The 20137-nt window shown below is 40.4% G+C and overlaps 2 protein-coding genes across 4 annotated transcripts in view; one reads left to right on the top strand and one right to left on the bottom strand.

The window, feature by feature from the left end:
* The first annotated feature begins 889 nt into the window (after positions 1–889).
* Positions 890–8412, top strand: LOC146420142 (structure-specific endonuclease subunit SLX1-like). Its single transcript, XM_085048606.1, has 5 exons — positions 890–1035; positions 3673–3724; positions 5022–5321; positions 6355–6485; positions 8193–8412. Exons 1-5 carry the CDS (start codon positions 890–892, stop codon positions 8296–8298), a joined length of 735 nt encoding a protein of 244 aa, XP_084904732.1. The 3' UTR covers positions 8299–8412.
* Positions 8413–11429: 3017 nt separating this feature from the next.
* Positions 11430–20137, bottom strand: part of SGF29 (SAGA complex associated factor 29) — a 17337-nt gene continuing 8629 nt past the window's right edge. For 2 of the 3 annotated variants that reach the window (XM_085048601.1, XM_085048603.1), the window contains exons 7-9: positions 17074–17109; positions 14251–14413; positions 11430–11628 (exon numbers count right to left, since the gene is read on the bottom strand). In XM_085048601.1, coding sequence (XP_084904727.1) covers positions 11512–11628; positions 14251–14413; positions 17074–17109 — 316 coding nt within the window. In that variant the 3' untranslated portion in view covers positions 11430–11511. The remainder of the gene's footprint in view (positions 11629–14250; positions 14414–17073; positions 17110–20137) is intronic. The other variant, XM_085048602.1, reaches the window with a different exon arrangement.

The following is a 20137-nucleotide window of genomic DNA, read 5'->3' as shown; positions in this document are numbered from 1 at the left end:
TGGGTAAAAAAATTGGGATTTTTTTGTGATATTTTTGGGCTTAAAAAGTGGGGTTTTGGGGAATTTTCGGGTGGAAAAATGGGGATTTTTAGGGGAAAAATGGCATTTTTTTGGGGATTTTTTGGGGGAAAATTTGGGAATTTTTTTTTGGAATTCTTTGGGTAAGAATAATGGGGATTTTTGGGAAATTTTGGTAAAGAATGAGATTTTTTTCTTTTTTTGGTGGAAAAATGGGAAATTTTTTTCAGTATAATGGAGATTTTTGGGGGAATTTTTGGGGAAAAAATGGGCATTTTGGGGATTTTTAGGGGGAAAATTGGGATTTTTTTTGGAATTTTTGGATGGAAAAATTACTGATTTTTTGGGAATTTTTGGGGGAGAAAATGGGAATTTTGGGGGGAAAAATAGAATTTTTCGCGGAATTTTTGGGTGGAAAAAATGGGATTTTTTTGGGCTGAAAAATGGGAATTTTGGGAAGTGTTGGGTGGAAAAATGGTTCATTTTGGGTGGAAAATGGGATTTTTTGGGGAATATTTGGGGTGAAAAAACGAGAAATTTCGCCATTTTTTCGGGTTAATTTTGGGGGATTTTTTAAGTAAATTGGAGTCATTTTTTTATTCATTTTTGGGTCATTTTTTGCCTCATTTTTGGGCTCATTTTGGGTCCATTTTGGGTCCATTTTGGGTCATTTTTCTCCCAATTCAGTTTCCCCTTCTTCCCGCAATGCATTCTGGGTACCGAGGCATTTCCCGCTCCTTACCGAGGCGGAAGCGCCGCCATCTTACCGGAAGTTCTTTCCTCCTCGCACTGCATTCTGGGTAACGAGGCATTTCCCTCCCCTTTACCGAGGCGGAAGCGCCGCCATGTTACCGGAAGTGTCTCCCCCGCCATGCGCGCGGTTTACCTGCTGCGCTCTTTGACTCAAAACGGCAGAATTTACATTGGATTCTCGGTGGATCCGCGCAGGAGGTTAAAGCAGCACAACGAGGGGAGGAGGAGAGGAGGAGCGAGGAAAACCAGCGGGAGAGGACCCTGGTGGGGAATTTGGGGATTTTGGGGGGATTTTGGGGATTTTTGGGGGTTTTTGGGGAATTTTGGGAGGTTTAAAAGAGCTTTTGGAGGATTTTTTGGGGTTTTTTGGGGGATTTTGGGGATTTTCGGGAGGTTTAAAAGAGGTTTTGGAGGTTTTTTTAAGATTTTGGGGATTTTGGTTTTTTTTTTCTGAGGTTTAGTGAGATTTCGGAGGATTTTTGGGGGTTTTTTTGGGGATTTTGGGGAAAATTTGGGGGATTTTGGGGAATTTTTGGGGAAAATTTGGGGGATTTTGGGGGTTTTTGGGGTTTTTCTTTCGGACTTTTGGGGTTTTTTTGGGGAATTCTGGGGTGATTTAAGGGTTTTGGTGGGTTTAAGTGGAATTTTGGGAGGTTTTAACGTGTTTTTTGGGGGATTTTGGGGGATTTTTGGGTCGATTGAAGGGGATTTTGGGGATTTTAATGGGATTTTTTTTTTATTTTGGAGGTTTTAATGTGGTTTTTCGGGAGGGTTTTGTGGTTTTTTGGGGAATTTTTGGGGTGGTTTTGGGTTTTTTTTGGTGTTTTCTGAGGGATTTTCGAATAATTTCAGGTGATTTTGAGGGATTTTTGGGGAATTTTGGGGATTCCGGCGGGATTTTGGGGGATTTTGGGGATTTTTGGGTGGATTTTGGGGGATTTTGGGAGTTTTTGGAAGTTTTAATGTGTTTTTTTAGGGGATTTTGGGGATTTTTTTGGATTTTAATGGGATTTCTGGGGATTTTGGGAGGTTTTAAGGGTTTTTTTTGGGATTTTTGGGGTTTTTTGGGTTTTTTTTTTGGAAATTTGGGATGATTTTAGGGGATTTTGGGAGTTTTTAATGTGTTTTTTGGGGGGATTTTGGTGATTTTGGAGGATTTAGGGATGATTTAAGGGTTTTTTTTAATTTGGATGAGATTTTGGGAGGTTTTAATGTGGTTTTGGGGAATTTCAGGGTTTTTTTGGGGGATTTTTGAGGCGTTTTTGGGGGATTTTTGGGGAATTTTTTGGGGATTTTGGGAACATTTTTTGGGGGATTTTTGGGGCATTTTTAGGGATTTTTTGGGTGGTTTTTTGGGATTTTTGAGGCTTTTTTTTTATTTCTGAAGCTTTTTTGGGGGGGGATTTTTGGGACATATTTTAGAGAATTTTGGGGCATTTTTGGGGATTTTTTTGCATTTTTTGGGCAATATTTGGGCAATTTTGGGGAGTTTTTTGGTAATTTTTGTGGCATTTTTTTGAGAACTTTGGAGCATTTTTTGGGATTTTTGGGGCCTTTTTTTGCATTTTTTGGGGCTTTTTTTTGGTAATTTTTGAGGCATTTTGGGGGGATTTTTGGAGCATTTCTGGGGCATTTTGGAGAGATTTTTAGGGCATTTCTTTGGGATTTTATTTGCATTTTTTGAGGATTTTTTGGGCTTTTTTTGGTGGCATTTTTGGTGGGATTTTTAGGACATTTTTAGGGATTTTTTGGGTGTTTTTTGGGATTTTTGAGGCTTTTTTTTAATTATTTTTGAAGCGTTTTTTGGGGGATTTTTGAGGCACATTTTAGAGAATTTTGGGGCATTTTTTTTGGATTTTGGGGAGATTTTTAGGACATTTCTTTGGGATTTTTGAGGCATTTTTGGGGGATTTTTGGAGCATTTTTGGGGGTTTTTTGGGCATTTTGGGACATTTCTTGTGGATTTTTGAGGCATTTTTTGGCAATTTTTTAGGGATTTTTTGGGGGGTTTTGGGGATTTTTGGGGCATTTTTTGGGGGTTTTTGGGGCAATTTTTGGCAATTCTGGGTCTTTGTCTGGAAATTCTTGAGGCATTTTTTTGGGGAATATTTGGGCATTTTTGAGGGTTTTTTGGGGCATTTTTGGGCATATTTTTGGGATTTTTTGGGGCTCTTTTAAGGATTTTTGAGGCTTTTTTTTTGCTTTTTTTTGTCCTTTTTTTGGTAATTTATGAGGCATTTTTGGGAGATTTTTTGGGGCTTTTTGGGGGATTTTTGGAGCAATTTTGAAGCATTTTTGGGAGATTTTTAGGGCATTTCTTTAGGATTTTTGAGGCATTTTTGGGAATTTTGTGGAACATTTTTTGGGCATTTTTTGGGGATTTTTTAGGGATTTTTTTGGTGTTTTTTTGGGATTTTTGAGGCTTTTCTTTATTATTTTTGAAGCGTTTTTTTAGGGTTTTTGGGGCACATTTTAGAGAATTTTGGGGCATTTTTAGGAGATTTTTGGGAGATTTTTGGGGCAATTTTTGGGGATTTTTGACGCATTTTTGGGAGATTTTTGAGGAGTAATGTAGGAAATTTTGGGGCTTTTTTTAATTTTGGGGCATTTTTGGGGCTTTTTGGGGATTTTTTCGGTCATTTCTTGGGGATTTTTGGGGCATTTACTGAAGATTTTTTGGGCGTTTTTTTGGGATTTTTGGAACTTTTTTTGGGATTTTTGGGTAATTTTTTTTTGGGGCATTTTTTGGGGATTTTTGTGGCTTTTTTGGGGGATTTGGAGCATTTTATTTAAACTTTAAAAACCTTAAAAAATTCCTGAAAATTCCGAAAATTTCCCCAAATTTTCCCATCAATTTTCCGCCAAATTTCCATTTTTTAACTAAAATCCCCAAAATTTCAGGGAAATGCAGCTTTTCGTTCACGGCTTCCCTTCCGACGTCGCCGCGCTCCGGGTGAGCCACGCCCACGGACAAGCCCCGCCCACTCCCTAAAAACCCCTTAAGCCCCTCCCACTTCCTGGTTCAAGCCCCTCCCACTCTTCCTTTAAGCCCCTCCCACTTCCTGTCTTAAACATCATCAACTTCCTGTTTAAGCCCCTCCCACTTCCTGGTTGTTTTTTGTTTTGTTGTTTTTTTTGTTTTGGTTTAAGCCCCTCCCACTCTCCCTTTATGCCACGCCCACTTCCTGTCTAAGCTTCGCCAACTTCCTGCTTTAAGATACTCCCACTTCCTGGTTTAAGCCTAATTCCACATCCATATTTTAGCCCCTCCCACTTCCTGTCTAAGCCCCTCCCACTCCCTTTAAAACACTTTTAAGCCCCTCCCACTTCCTGGTTTAAGCCCCGCTCACTCTCCCTTTAAGCCCCTCCCACTTCCTGACTTAAACATCACCAACTTCCTGCTTTAAGCTCCTCCCACTTCCTGGTTTAAGCCTAATTCCACATCCATATTTTAGCCCCTCCCACTTCCTGTCTAAGCCCCTCCCACTCCCTTTAAAACACTTTTAAGCCCCTCCCACTTCCTGGTTTAAGCCACTCCCACTCCCCTTTAAGCCCCTCCCACTTCCTGTCTTAAACATTACCAACTTCCTGTTTAAGTTCCACCCACTTCCTGCTTTAAGCCCCACCCACTTCCTGTTTCAAGTCCCTCCCACTCCCCATTAAGCCCCTCCCACTGCCTGGTTCAAGCCACACCCACTTTCTGGTTTAAGCCCCTCCCAGTCCCTTTCAAGCCACGCCCACTTCCTGTTCAAGCCCCGCCCACTCCCGTTAAGGTTTAGCCCTCCCTCCTTTCACTTTTAAGCCCCTCCCACTTCACGTATCAAGCCCCGCCCACATCCTGGTTGAAGCTCCTCCCACTTCCAGCTTTAAGCTCCACCCACTTCCTGGTTTAAGCCCCTCCCACTCCCTGTTTTAGCCACTCCCACATCCTGTTTTAAGCCCCTCCCACTCCTCTTTAAGCCCCTCCCACTGCCAATCTTAGGCCCCACCCACTAGTTTCCAAGCCCCCCAAAGCCACGCCCACTTTCCCTTGCCCCGGTTTAAGCTCCTCCCATTCCTTCTGAAAAACCCCATAAGCCCCTCCCACTTCCGGGTTAGGCCACTCCCACTTCCCCTTAAGCCACGCCCATTTCCTGGTTCAAGCCCCGCCCATTTCCTAAATCAAGCCCCTCCCACTCCCTCCAAAACCCGTTAAGCCCCTCCCCCTGACTCCAAGCCCCTCCCCCTGACTCTAAGCCCCTCCCCCTCAGTTCGAGTGGGCGTGGCAGCACCCCAGCTCCACCCCCCACCTCCCGGCCCCGCCCACCCGGCGGCGGGGCGAGCAGCCAATCAGCTTCGCCCTGCGGCTGTTGCCCCGCCTCCTGCTGGCCCCGCCCTGGTCGCGCCTCCCGCTGAGGATCCGCTGGCTCCGCCCACGCCCCGCCCTCGAGCTGGCCCCGCCCACCCACGTGATGGAGGAACGGGGGGCGGAGCTTCCCAGGGTGAAGAGGAAAAGGGGGCGTGGCTTGGTGGTGGACACGCCCAGAAGGGGGTGTGGCTTGTGTGGGGAGGTGAGGAGGGGCGTGGCTTGATTTGCATAATGGGTAAAAGGGGCGGGGCTTAAAATTTGGGGTAAAAAGTGGGAATTTTGGGGGAAAAAATGGGAAAATTTGGGAATTTTGGGGTTGAAAATGGGAAAATTATTTCAATTTTGGGGTAAAATGAGAGAATTTTGGGAATTTTGGGGTAAAAAATTGGAAAATTTGGGAATTTTTGGGTAAAAAATATAAAAAAATGGAGAATTTTGAGGTAAAACTTGGGAAATTTTGGGATAAAAACTGGAGGATTTTGGGAATTTTTGGAAAAAGTGTGAAAAATTTGGAAATTTTGGAAAATTTTCAAGTAGAAAATGGGAAAATTCTGGGAATTTTGGGAGATTTGGGGGGAAAAATGGGAAATTTTGGGTCAAAAAATGGGGAAATTTGGCAATTTTAGGGTTAAAAATGGAAAAATTTTGGAGATTTTGAGAAATTTTGGGGGTAAAAAATGGGAAATTTTGGGGTAAAAAAATTGAAAATTTTGGAAGTTTTGGGGTAAGAAATTGAAAATTTTGGGAGTCTTTGGGGTAAAGAATGGGAATTTTGGGAAATTTTGGGGGAAAAATGGAAAATTTTGGGAAATTTTGGGAAACTTTGGGGTAAAAATGGGAAAATTTGGGAATTTTGGGGTAAAAAGTAGAAAAATTTGGGAAATTTTTAAAAATTTTGTGGTAAAAATGGGAAAATCTTGGGAATTCTGTGAAATTTTGGGGTAAAATTGGCAATTTTGGGGTAAAAATGGAGAATTTTTGGAATTTTGGGAAATTTTGGAGTAAATTGTGGGGAAAAGGAAAAATTGGTAGAAAAAACGGAAAATTTGGGGAAAAAACGGAAAATTAGTGTGAAAAAGGCAAATTTTACAGGAAAAAAATGGAATTTAAGCAAAAAAACTCTGAAATTTACATGAAAAAAATCAGCAAAAACTCCCAAATTTCGCTAAAAAAAAGCAAAAAAAAGTCGCAATTTGGGGGCGTGGCCTTCTGACGATGACGTCATCCCTCCCCAGCCGCAGGCCACGCCCCTCCTGCGCTGTCCCCGCCCCCTCTGCTCCCTGGCCGCCCATCCCCCCTGCCTGGCGCGGAAGTTTCTGGAAGCCGAACCCGAGCAGCTCCTGCCGCTAGGGGGCGCCTGTCCCGGGTGAGAGGGGGCGGGGCTTGGGGCTGGGGGGCGGGGCTTGGGGCTGGAGAGGGGTTTTACCATATAAGGAAACTACCTGGGTGGTTGCTAAGGGGCGTGGCTTGTTGCTAGGGAGGGGTTTGCCATATAAGGAAAGTCCCAGGGTGGTTGCTGGGGGGCGTGGCTTGTTGCTAGGGAGGGGTTTGCCTTATAAGGACAGTCTCAGGGTGGTTGCTAGGGGGCGTGGCTTGTTGCTAGGGCTGCTTTTCCCTATAAGGACATGCTCTGTGTGGTTGCTAAGGGGCGTGGCTTGTTGCTAAGGCTCATTTCCCTTATAAGGAAATTGTTTGAAACGGTTGCTAAGGGGCGTAGCTTGTTGCTAGGGAAGCCTTTCCCATATAAGGTGCTTTGCTAGTGGGCGGAGCTTCTAATGGCGTTAATTTCCATATAAGGAAACTGACTGGGTGGTTCCTAGGGGGCGTGGCTTGTTGCTTGGGCTGCTTTTCCTTATAAGGGAACCTCCAGGGTGGTTGCCAAGGGGCGTGGCTTGTTGCTAAGGCTTATTTCCTTATAAGGGAAAATCTCAGGATGGTTGCTAGGGGGCGTGGCTTGTTGCCAAGGGCTGTTTCCCCATTAAGAATCGCTTTACCTGGTTGCTAGGGGGCGTGGCTTGTTGCTAGGGAGCCTTTCCCTATTAGAATATGCTTTGCATAGTTGCTAGGGGGCGTGGCTTGTTGCTAAGGCTCCTTTTCCATATATGGACATGCTATGCATGATTGCTAAGGGGCGGAGCTTGTTGCTAAGGCTCATTTCCTTATAAGGAATAGGCTTGGTGTGGTTGCTAGGGGGCGTGGCTTGTTGCTAAGGCTCATTTCCTTATAAGCAATAGGTATGAAATGGTTGCTAGGGGGCGTGGCTTGTTGCTAAGGGCTGTTTCCCCATTAAGAATAGCTTTACTTGGTTGCTAGGGGGCGTGGCTTGTTGCTAAGGGCTGGTTCCCCATTAAGAATAGCTTTACTTGGTTGCTAGGGGGCGTGGCTTGTTGCTAAGGGCTGGTTCCCCATTAAGAATAGCTTTACTTGGTTGCTAGGGGGCGTGGCTTGTTACTATGCAGCCTTTCCCTATAAGGACATGCATTGCATGGTTGCTAGGGGGCGTGGCTTGTTGCTAAGGGTAGTTTTCCCCATTAGGAATTGCTTTACTTGGTTGCTAAGGGGCGTGGCTTGTTGCTAAGGCTCCTTTTCCATATAAGGAAAGGTGTCAGGGTGGTTGCTAGGGGGCGTGGCTTGTTGCTATGGAGCCTTTTCCTATAACGAGATGCTTAGTGTGGTTGCTAAGGGGCGGAGCTTGTTGCTAAGGCTCCTTTTCCCTCTAAGGCCATGCTTTGCACGGTTGCTAAAGGGCGGAGCTTGTTGCTAAGGCTCATTTCCTTATAAGGAAATGTCTCAGGGTGGTTGCTAGGGGGCGTGGCTTGTTGCCACGGGCTGTTTCCCCATTAAGAATAGCTTTACTTGGTTGCTAGGGGGCGTGGCTTGTTGCTAAGGCTCATTTTCCTTATAAGGAATAGGCTTCAAATGGTTGCTAGGGGGCGTGGCTTGTTGCCAAGGGCTGTTTCCCCATTAAGAATAGCTTTACTTGGTTGCTAAGGGGCGTGGCTTGTTGCTAAGGGCGATTTCCTTATAAGGCTGTTTGGGGGGCGTGGCCTGACTCTGACTCCACCCCCCACAGATGCCACGCCCACCTCCTGTGGGGAGATCTGATTCGTCACCACCTGGGGGAGGCGGAGCTTGAGGAAAACGATGACGTCACGCTGCCAAGCTCCGCCCCCTTGTGAAGCCGCGTGCTGACGTCATCCCGGTGGGCGGAGCCACGCCAAAGCCACGCCCACTTTTAAATTTTTTATATAAAATGTATTTATTTGTAATAAAATTGTTTTAAATAATTAAAATGAGACCGAGGGGTGTGGTTTGTGCTGGCCACGCCCCCTATGACGTCATCGCTATGACGTCATCGCCGTTCAAGAGTTTCTATCCTCATTTTAACCCCAAAAATTCTCGTTTTTCTCCCGAATTTTTGGCATTTTCTCCTCGAGTTTTGGGATATTTTTCCCCAAAATTTTAATGCCCAAATGTCCAATTTTAAATTTAAAAAAATTCTCATTTTTTTCCCCCTAAATTTATTTTTTTACCCCCAAAAAATCCCATTTTCCCCCATTTTTTACCCTAAAAAATCCTATTTTTTACCCCAAAAAAACCCCATTTTTTCCCCATTTTATATCCCAAAAAATCCCAATTTTTCCTTATTTTTTCTCATTTTTTCCCATTTTTTACTCCAAAAAGTCCCATTTTTTCCCCATTTTTCCCATTTTTTCCCCTCCCCCCGAATTCCAAGTCACTCTTCCCAAATTTTTGGGTGTTTTTTCTGAATTTTTGGGTGTTTTTTCCCAATTTTTCCTTATTTTTTTCCCATTTTTTCCCCAAAAATCCCATTTTTTTCCTTATTTTTTACCCCAAAAAATCCCATTTTTTCCCCAAAAAATCCCAATTTCCCCCATTTTTTACCCCAAACAATTCCATTTTTTCCCCAAAAAATCCAAATTTTTCCGTATTTTTTTCCAATTTTTCTTCAATTAATCCAATTTTCCCCCATTTTGTTCCCAAAAAATCCTATTTTTACCCCAAAAATCCCAATTCTTTCTTATTTTTTCCCATTTTTCCCCAAAGAAATAAGATTTTTTTCCCAAAAAATCCCAATTTTTCCCCAGTTTTTTATCCCAAAATATTCCAATTATTCCTTTTTTTTTTCCATTTTTATCCCCTAAAAATCCCAATTTTTCCTTATTTTTCCTCATTTTTTCCCCCAAAATCTCATTTTCCCATATTTTCCCCAAAAAATCCCATTTTCCCCCATTTTTTCCCCAAAATATCCAAATTTTCCCTTTTTTTTTCCATTTTTTACCCCAAAAAATCCCAGTTTTTCCCCATTTTCCCCCATTTTTTAGCCAAAAAAATCCCAATTTTCCCCCAAAATTCCCACTTTTTCCCCCAAAAAATCCCCATTTTTCCCCATTTTTTCCTCTCCCCCTAATTCCTGGTCGCTCTTCCCAAATTTTTGGGTGTTTTTCCCCAATTTTTGAGCCATTTTTCACCCCAAAAATCCCATTTTTTCCTCATTTTTCCCCCCAAAAAATCCCATTTTCACCCCAAAAAAATCCCAATTTTTCCCCATTTTTTATCCCAAAAAATCCCAATTTTTCCTTATTTTTTTCTCATTTTTTCCCTTTTTTACTCCAAAAAATCCCATTTTTTCCCAAAAAATCCCATTTTTTCCCCTCCCCCCTAAATCCAGGTCGCTCTTCACAAATTTTTGGGTGTTTTTCCCCAATTTTTGGGTGTTTTCCCTGAATTTTTGGGTGTTTTTTCCCAATTTTTCCTTATTTTTTCCCATTTTTTCCCCTTTTTCCCCCCAAAAATCCCAATTTTTCTCATTTTATCCGAAAAAATCCCAATTTTTCCTTGTTTTTTTGTCATTTTTTCCCATTTTTTCTTCAAAAAATCCCTTTTTTTCTTCATTTTTACCCCAAAAAATCCCATTTTCCCCCATTTTCTCCCCATTTTTTCCCCCCAAAAAAATCCCTTTTTTTCCCCATTTTTCCCATTTTTTCCCCTCCCCCCAAATTCCAAGCCACTCTTCCCAAATTTTTGGGTGTTTTTTCTGAATTTTTGGGTGTTTTTTCCCAAATTTTCCTCATTTTTTCCCATTTTTCCCCCAAAAATCCCATTTCTCCCCATTTTTCCCTCAAAAAAATCCCATTTTCTCCCATTTTTTATTAAAAAAAATCCCAATTTTCCCCCCATTTTTACCCCAAAAGTTCCATTTTTTCCCCAAAAATTATATTTTTCCGTATTTTTTCCAATTTTTCTTCAATTAATCCAATTTTCCCCTCATTTTGTCCCAAAATCCTATTTTTACCCAAAATTTTTCCCAAAAATCCCAATTCTTCCTATTTTTTCCATTTTTCCCCAAAATCCGATTTTTTCCCCGAAAATCCCATTTTTTCCCCAAAAAATCCCATTTTTTCCCCATTTTCCCCAAAAATCCCAATTTTTCCCCGAAAAATCCCATTTTTTGCCCAAAAAACCCCATTTTTTCTCCGTTTTTCCCCATTTTTTTCCCAAAAAATCTCATTTTTTCCCCTCCCCCCAATTCCAGGTCGCTCTTCCCAAATTTTTGGGTGTTTTCCCTGAATTTTTGGGTGTTTTTTCCCAATTTTTCCTTCTTTTTTTCCCATTTTTCCCCCAAAAAATCCCAATTTTTCCCATTTTATCCCAAAAAACCCCAATATTTCCTTATTTTTTCTCATTTTTTCCCATTTTTTACCCCAAAAAATCCCATTTTTTCCCCATTTTTCCCATTTTTTCCCCTCCCCCCTAATTCCAAGTCACTCTTCCCAAATTTTTGGGTGTTTTTTCTGAATTTTTGGGTGTTTTTTCCCAATTTTTCCTTATTTTTTTCCCACTTTTTACCCCAAAAATCCCATTTCTCCCCATTTTTCCCTCAAAAAAATCCCATTTTTCCACATTTTTTATTAAAAAAAATCCCAATTTTTCCCCCATTTTTACCCCAAAAGTTCCATTTTTTCCCCAAAAAATCTAAATTTTTCCGTATTTTTTCCCAATTTTTCTTCAATTAATCTAATTTTCCCCTATTTCTTACCCCAAAAAATCCCATTTTTTACCCCAAAAAATCCCATTTTTTACCCCAAAAATCCCATTCTTCCTTATTTTTTCCCATTTTTTCCCCAAAAAATCTGATTTCTTTCCCAAAATTCCCATTTTTCACCCAAAAAATCCTAATTTTTTCCCCATTTTTACCCCAAAAATCCCAATTTTTACCCCAAAAAATCCCATTTTTCACCCAAAAAAAACCATTTTTCCCCATTTTTTTCCCAAAATATCTCATTTTTTCCCCTCCCCCCTAATTCCTGGTCGCTCTTCCCCAATTTTTGGGTGTTTTTCCCCAAACTTTGGTCATTTTCCCCCAATTTTCACTTCTTTTTGGTCTCCTTGCAGGCAACGACGTATCTCTGCGCCACGTTGAGGGGAGGAGAATATCCATCGGCGTAGGAAGTGTCCTCAAACAGCACAGAATAGTCGTCCTGGGGCTGGGAAATTAATGAGAATTAACAAAAATTAATGGAAATTAACAAAAATTAATATTTTGGGGGATTTGGAGGAAAATTTTGGGGTTTGGGGGGAAAAAATGGGGAAGAAATGAGATTTTTGGGGTGAAAAATGGGATTTTCTTGGGGTGAAAATGGGAATTTTTGGGGGTAAAAATGGGATTTTTTTTGAGGTAAAAATGGGATTTTTGGGGTGAAAATGGGAATTTTTTGGGTAAAAAATGGGATTTTTTTTGGGGTAAAATGGGATTTTGGGTAAAAATGGGATTTTTGGGGTAAAAATGGGATTTTTTGGGGTGAAAAATAGGGTTTTTTTGGGGTAAAATGGGATTTTTTGGGGTAAAATGGGATTTTTTGGGGTAAAAAATGGGATTTTTTGGGGTAAAATGGGATTTTGGGGTAAAAATGGGATTTTTTTGGGGTAAAAATGAGATTTTTTGGGGTAAAAATGGGATTTTTTGGGGTGAAAATAGGAATTTTTTGGGTGAAAAATGGGATTTTTTTGGGGTAAAAATGGGATTTTTTGGGGTGAAAATGGGAATTTTTTGGGTAAAAAAAGGGATTTTTTTGGGGGTAAAAATGGGATTTTTTGGGGTAAAAATGGGATTTTTGGGGGTAAAAATGGGATTTTTTGGGGGTAAAATTGAGAGGATTTGGGGGAAAAATTTGGGGTGAAAAATGGATTTTGGGTAAAAATGGGATTTTGGGGTGAAAATGGGATTTTTGGGTAAAAATGGGATTTTTTTTGGGGTAAAATGGGATTTTTTGGGTGAAAAATGGGATTTTTTGGGGGTAAAAATGGGATTTTTTGGGGGTAAAAATGGGATTTTTTGGGTAAAAAATGGGATTTTTTGGGGTGAAAATGGGAATTTTCTGGGTAAAAATGGGATTTTTTGAGGTTAAAAATGGGATTTTTGGGGTTAAAATGGGTTTTTTGGGGGTGAAATTGAGAGGATTTGGGAGCAAAAATTTGAGATATATAAATGTAAATTATTGGGAAAAAAATATAGGAAATTTTGGGGGAAAATGGGGTTTTTGGGAATAAAATTAGGATTTTTTGGGGTTAAAAATAAAATTTTTGGGGTTGAAATTGAGGGGATTTGGGAGCAAAATTTGGGATTAATTACTGAAGATTATTGGGAAAAAATCTAAGAAGTTTTGGGGGAAAATGGGATTTTTGGGGGGGAAAATGGGATTGTTGGGGGTAAAAATGGGATTTTTTGGGGTAAAAAAAAGAATTTTTTTGGGATTCTTGGGGATGAAATTGAGAGGATTTGGGAGAAAAAATTTGGGATAAATATTGAAAATTTTGGGGAAAAAATATAGGAAATTTTCGGGGGAAAATGGGGTTTTTAAGGGTGAAAATGGGGATTTTTTGGGGTAAAATTAGGGTTTTTTGGGGTTAAAAATGGGATTTTTGGGGTTGAAATTGAGAGGATTTGGGAGAAAAAATTTGGGATTAATTAATGAAAATTATTGGAAAAAAATCTAAGAAGTTTTGGGGGAAAAAATGGGGTTTTTGGGGGTAAAATTGGGATTTTTTGGGGTTAAAAGTAAGATTTTTGGGGGTGAAATTGAGAGGATTTGGGAGAAAATGTTGAGATTTTGGGGGATTTTGGGTTTTTTGAAGGGTTTGGGGAGATTTGGAGGAAATTTGAAGAGGATTTGGGGATTTGTGAGGTTGGAAAATTGGAATTTTTGGGGGATTTTGGGTTGGATTTGAAGGAGATTTGGAGATTTTGGGGTGAATTTGGGGGATTTAGAGTGGAATTTGAGGGATTTTGGGTTGATTTGGGTGAATTTTGGGGTAAATTTGGGGAATTTTGGGGTGAATTTGGGGAATTTTGGGGTAAATTTGGGGAATTTTGGGGTGAATTTGAGGCTCCTGAGGGGTTTGAGGCTCCCCTAGCAACAAGCTCCGCCCCTTAGCAACAGGCCCCGCCCCTTAGCAATGTCATATAGGGAAACTGCTCCCTTAGCAACAAGCTCCGCCCCTTAGCAACCCCATATATGGCAATAGCTCCCTTAGCAACAGGCTCCGCCCCTTAGCAACGCGTTATAAGAAATAGCCATATATGGAAACAAGTCCCTAGCAACAAGCTCCGCCCCTAGCAACCCCATATATGGCAATGGCTGCCTTAGCAACAAGCTCCGCCCCTTAGCAACCCTTTATAAGCAATAGCCATATATGGAAACGAGTCCCTAGCAACAAGCTCCGCCCCTTAGCAACCCCATATATGGAAATGACTCCTTAGCAACAAGCTCCGCCCCTTAGCAACCTCATATATGGAAATGAGTCCCTAGCAACAAGCTCCGCCCCTTAGCAACCCTTTATGAACAATAGCCATAAATGGAAATGAGTCCCTAGCAACAAGCTCCGCCCCTTAGCAACACCATATATGGCAATGAGTCCTTAGCAACAAGCCCCGCCCCTTAGCAACCCTTTATAAACAATATCCATATATGGAAATGAGTCCCTAGCAACAAGCCCCGCCCCCTAGCAACCACTGCCGCCTCCCTCCTCCTCCATCAATTTTTGCCCAAAATCCTCGTTTTTCCCCCAATTTTTCCGGGATTTTTTCCCAAATTTTTCGGGGAGCTCACCCTCTGGGGCGGGGCGTGGATCAGAGCCCGGTAGAAGCAGGTGGTTTGGGGATAAAGAGCCAAAACCAGCTGGTCCTTGTGGAACAGAGCCTCGGGGTCTGTCTCGGGGTTGGTTTTCCATTGGGGCAGGGGGATGATGCGGCGGCGGCTCAGCGTGTGGCGCCTGAAGGGTTAAATGGGGGAAAAATGGGATTTTTGGGAGGTTTTGGGGGATTTTGGGGCAATTTGGAGGATTTTGGGGGAATTTAGGGGGATTTTGAGAGGAATTTTGGGGTTTAAATGGAGTTTTTGGGAGTTTTGAGGAGATTTTTGGAGGATTTTAGGGGAGATTTTGGGAGTTTTCAGGGATTTTGGGGGATTTTAGGGGAATTTGGGGTTTTGGGAGTTTTAAGGGGATTTTGGAGGTTTGAGGGGATTTGGGGGAATTTTGGGGAATTTTTGGGGGATTTAGGGGATGATGCGGCGGCGGCTCAGCGTGGTGAAGGGTTAATGGGGGAAAAATAATTAAAAATAATTTAAAAATGGGATTTTTGGAGAATTTGGGGGAATTTTAGGTGATTTTTGGGGGTTTTGGGGAGGATTTGGGGAGATTTTTAGGGGAATTTTGGGGTGTAAATGGAGTTTTTGGGGGAATTTTGAGGAGATTTTGGGAGGATTTGGGGAGATTTTTGGGGAAATTCGGGGAGATTTGAAAGGAATTTTGGGAGTTTTCAGGGGAATTTTGTGGAATTTTGGGGTTTTTGAGAGTTTTAAGAGCATTTTGGGGGATTTTTGGGGGATTTGAGGTGATTTTTGGGGGTTTTGGGGAGGATTTGAGGGGATTTTGGGAGAAATTTTGGGGTTTTCTGGGGATTTTGGGGAGATTTTGGGGGATTTTGGGGTTTTTGGGAGTTTTAAGGGCATTTAGGGGAGGATTTGAGGACATTTTGGGGGAATTTTGGGGATTTTTGGGAGTTTTCAGGGGATTTTTAGGAAATTTTGGGGGAATTTGGGGAGATTTTGGGAGTTTTAAGGGCATTTTGGGGAGGATTTGAGGAGATTTTAGGGATTTTGGGGAGATTTTAGGGGATTTTGGGGGAATTTGAGGGGATTTTGGGGGAATTTTGGGGTTTAAATGGAATTTTTGGGAGCTTGAGGGAGATTTTTGGAGAATTTTAGGGGATTTTGGGAGAATTTTAGAGGAATTTTGGGGAGATTTGGGGGATTTAGGTGATTTGTGAATTTGGGAGGTTTAGGGATTTTGGGGATTTTGGGGGTTTTGGGGAGGATTTGGAGAGGATTTGAGGGGATTTTGGGAGAATTTTGGGGATTTTGAGGGGATTTGGGGGAATTTTGGGAGTTTTCAGGGGATTTTGGGAAAATTAGAGGTGATTTTGGGGGATTTTGGCAAATTTACAGGGAATTTTAGGGAGGATTTGGGGGGAATTTGGGGAGATTTGGGGAGATTTTGGGAGTTTTCAGGGGATTTTGGAGAAGATTTGAGGGAATTTTGGGGGAATTTTTGGGGATTTTGGGGCAATTTTGGGGGATTTAAGGAGAATTTTGGGGTTTAAATGGAGTTTTTGAAGGATTTGAGGGGATTTTGGGAGAATTTTAGAGGAATTTTGGGGAGATTTTGGGAGTTTTCAGGGAATTTTGGGAGTTTTAAGGGAATTTTGAAGAAATTTGATGTGGTTTTGAGGGATTTTTGGGGGAATTTGGGGAGATTTGAAAGCAATTTTGGGAGTTTTAAGAGGATTTTGGGGGATTTTGGGAGTTTTAAGGGGAATTTTGGGGAAGATTTGAGGGAATTTTGGGGATTTTGGGGCAATTTGGGGTGATTTTGGGGGAATTTTTGGGGATTTGAGGGGATTTAAGGGGAATTTTTTGGGAATTTTGGAGAGATTTGAGGGGATTTTGGGAGATTTTGGGAGTTTTGTGGGAATTTTGGGGATATTTTGGGGGATTTGAGGAGATTTTGGGAGTTTAAGGGGAAGTTTGGGGGAATTTTAGGAGATTTTTGGGAGATTTGGAGAGATTTTGGGGAATTTTGGGGGAACTTGGGAATTTTGGATGTTTTAAGAGGATTTTAGGAGGTTTAAAGTGATTTTGGGGGAATTTGGGGAGATTTTAGGGGATTTGGGGGAATTTTGAGAGATTTTTGGGGAAATTTAAAGGGAATTTTGGGGATTTAAGGGAATTTTAGGGAAATTTTGGGAGTTTTCAAGGGAATTTTGGGGAAATTTTGGGTGTTTTTAGGGAATTTTGGAGAAATTTGAGAGGATTTTGGAGGATTTTTGGGGGAATTTGGGAAAATTTGGGGGAATTTGGGAGGATTTTGGGGGTTTGAGGTGATTTTGGGGGAATTTTGGGGGTTTTAAGGAATTTTGGGGAAGATTTGAGAGGATTTTGGGGATTTTTGGGGGGATTTGGGGAAATTTGGGGGAATTTGGGAGAATTTTGGGGGTTTGAGGTGATTTTGGGGGAATTTAGGAGTTTTAAAGGGAATTTTGGGGAAGATTTGAGAATATTTTGGAGAAATTTGAGGAAATTTTGGGGGAAATTTGGGGATTTTGGGAGTTTCAAGAGGATTTTTGGGGAAGTTTATTGGGAATTTTGGGAGTTTTGAGGGAATTTTGGGGAAATTTGGGAGAATTTTGGGGAATTTTAGGGGATTTTGGAGAGATTTGGGGGAAGTTTTAATGATTTTTGGGGAGAATGAAGGAAATTTTGGGGAAATTTTGGGGAAATTTGGGGGATTTTGGGAGTTTTAAGGGAATTTTGGGGAGATTTGGGGGAAATTTGGGGAGATTTTGGGGAATTTTGGGATTTTTTCTCACTCACTCTTTGCCTTCCTCATCAATATCATCAACTTCATACCTGTGGGAGTAAAAATTCAAAATTTAAATTAAATTCGGAGAGAAAAATATTAATTTTGAGGCCAAAAAATGGGATTTTTTCAGAAAAATGGATAAAAATTGACCCAAAATGACCCAAAATGACCAAAAATCAACCAAATTACCCAAATAGAACTAAAATAGCCTCAAAATGACCCAAAAATGGTCCTAAAATGACCTTAAAATGACTTAAAAAAAGGAGATTTTGAGCTGAAAAAAGTGCATTTTAAGGTGGGAAAAAAGCAGATTTTAGAGGCCAAAAAAACTTGAATTTTGGGGTGAAAATAGCAAATTTTGAGGCTGAAAAAGTGAATTTCTGAGCCTGAAAAACTGAATTTTGGGGCGTAAAAAGCGAATTTTGGAGCCAAAAATGCAGATTTTTGAGGCAGAAAAAAGTGAATTTTTGGCCAAAAAGAGTGAATTTGGAGCTCAAAAAACTGAATTTTCAGCCAAAAAAAAGGGAAATCTGAGCTGGAAAAAAGGAATTTTGAGCCTGAAAAAGTGAATTTTTGGGGCAAAAAAAAAGAGGGAATTTTGTGGAAGAACAAAGTAAATTTTGTGGTTGAAAAAACCAAATTTTGGAGTGAAAAAAGCTGATTTTGAGCTCAAAAACCCCAAATTTTGGGGCAAAAATAGCAAATTTTGGGGGCAAAAAAGTGAATTTTAAGGCAAAAAAAGCAGAATTTGGGGGCTGAAAAATGGGAATTTTTGGGTAAGAAAAAAGTGAATTTTGCAGTTGAAAAAGCAAATTTTGGAGCGAAAAAAGTAAATTTCGAGCTCCAAAACCCCAAATTTTGGGGCAAAAATAGCAAATTTTGGGGGCAAAAAATGGGGATTTTTTTTGAGTCCAAAAAAGTAAATTTCGAGCCCAAAAAATTGGATTTTTGGCCAAAAAAAGTGAATTTTCAGCTGAAATAAGCAGATTTTGGGTTGAAAAAACTGAATTTTGGGTCAAAAAACCCAAATTTTTGACCAAAAAAACCCAAATTTTGGGTCGAAAAAACCAAATTTTTGGTCGAAAAAAACAAATTTTGGGTCAAAAAAAAGAATTTTGAGTTGAAAAAAACGAATTTTGGGTCAAAAACCCCAAATTTTGGGCTGAATAAACCAAATTTTGGGTCAAAAACCCCAAATTTTGGATCAAAAAAACCAAATTTGAGGTCGAAAACCCCAAATTTTGGGTCGAAAAAATCAACTTTTGGGTCTAAAAAATCAAATTTTGGGCTGAAGAAACTGAATTTTGGGTCAAAAACTCCAAATTTTGGGCCAAAAACTCCAAATTTTGTGCTGAAAAACCCAAATTTTGGGCCGAAAATAACAAATTTTGGGTCGGAAAAAAAGAATTTTGGGTCGAAAAACCCGAATTTTGGGTGGAAAACCCCGAATTTTGGCTCACTTGTTGGCAGCATGGCTGTAGCTGAGCACCTCAGCCAGAATGGCCACAGAAATTCCCTGAATTTTGGGGCTGAAAAAGGGACTTTTGAGGCCAAAAAAGCGCAAATTTCGGGCTGAAAAATGAGAATTTTGACGCTGAAAAAGTGAATTTTAAGGCAAAAAAAAGCAGAATTTTGGGGTTGAAAAATGGGAATTTTTGGGGAAGAAAAAAGTGAATTTTGTGGTCGGAAAAAGCAAATTTTGGAGTGAAAAAAGCTGAATTTTGAGCCCAAAAAAGGTCAATTTTGGGGGCAAAAAAATGGGGATTTTTGAGCCGAAGTAAATTTCGAGCCCAAAAAATTGGATTTTTGGCCAAAAAAAGTGAATTTTCAGCCAAAATAAGCAAATTTTGGGTCGAAAAAACTGAATTTTGGGTTGAAAATACCAAATTTTGGGTCGAAAAAACCAAATTTTTGGTTGAAAAAACCGAATTTTTGGTTGAAAAACCAGAATTTGGGGGCTGAAAAATGGGAATTTTGAGACCGAAAAAGCTGAATTTTTGGGATTGAAAAAATGAAGTTTGAAGCAAAAAAAAAAAATCAGATTTTAGAGCCCAAAAAAGGGATTTTAGGGGTTAAAAAAAGTTGATTTTGAGGCGAAAAAGGCAAATTTTGAGCCCAAGAAAAATAAATTTCGAGCCTCAAAAAGTGAATTTGAACCCCCAAAAATTGAATTTTTAGACAAAAAAGTGAATTTTCGGCCAAAATAAGCAAATTTTGGGTCGAAAAAACGGAATTTTGGGTCGAAAACACTGAATTTTTAACCGAAAAAACCAAATTCTTGGTCAAAAAAACCAAATTTTTCGTCGAAAAAACCAAATTTTGGGTAAAAAAATATAATTTTGAGTTGAAAAAAACGAATTTTGGGTCGAAAACCCCAAATTTTGGGCTGAATAAACCAAATTTTGGGTCAAAAACCCCAAATTTTGGATCAAAAAAACCAAATTTGAGGTCGAAAACCCCAAATTTTGGGTCGAAAAAATCAACTTTTGGGTCGAAAAAATCAAATTTTGGGCTGAAGAAACTGAATTTTGGGTCAAAAACCCCAAATTTTGGGCCAAAAATTCCAAATTTTGGGCTGAAAAACCCAAATTTTGGGCCGAAAATAACAAATTTTGGGTCGGAAAAAAAGAATTTTGGGTCGAAAAACCCAAATTTTGGGTGGAAAACCCCGAATTTTGGCTCACTTGTTGGCAGCATGGCTGTAGCTGAGCACCTCAGCCAGAATGGCCACAGAAATTCCCTGAATTTTGGGGCTGAAAAAGGGAATTTTGAGGCCAAAAAAGCGCAAATTTCGGGCTGAAAAATGAGAATTTTGACGCTGAAAAAGTGAATTTTAAGGCAAAAAAAGCAGAATTTTGGGGTTGAAAAATGGGAATTTTTGGGGAAGAAAAAAGTGAATTTTGTGGTCGAAAAAACCAAATTTTGGAGTGAAAAAAGCTGAATTTGGAGCCCAAAAAAAGCGAATTTTGGAGCCAAAAAATGGGAATTTTGGAGCCAAAAAAATGGGAATTCTGAGCCCAAAAAACCCAAAATTCAAGCTCAAAAATGGTGAATTTTGGGGACGAGAAAGCAAAT

The sequence above is a fragment of the Lichenostomus cassidix genome, unplaced genomic scaffold, assembly GCF_008360975.1.
Source record: "Lichenostomus cassidix isolate B80296 unplaced genomic scaffold, HeHo_3.0 HiC_scaffold_55, whole genome shotgun sequence".
Lineage (NCBI taxonomy): Eukaryota > Metazoa > Chordata > Aves > Passeriformes > Meliphagidae > Lichenostomus > Lichenostomus cassidix.
Note: the sequence above shows the minus strand (reverse complement) of the source record. Positions and strands in the feature narration are given on the sequence as shown.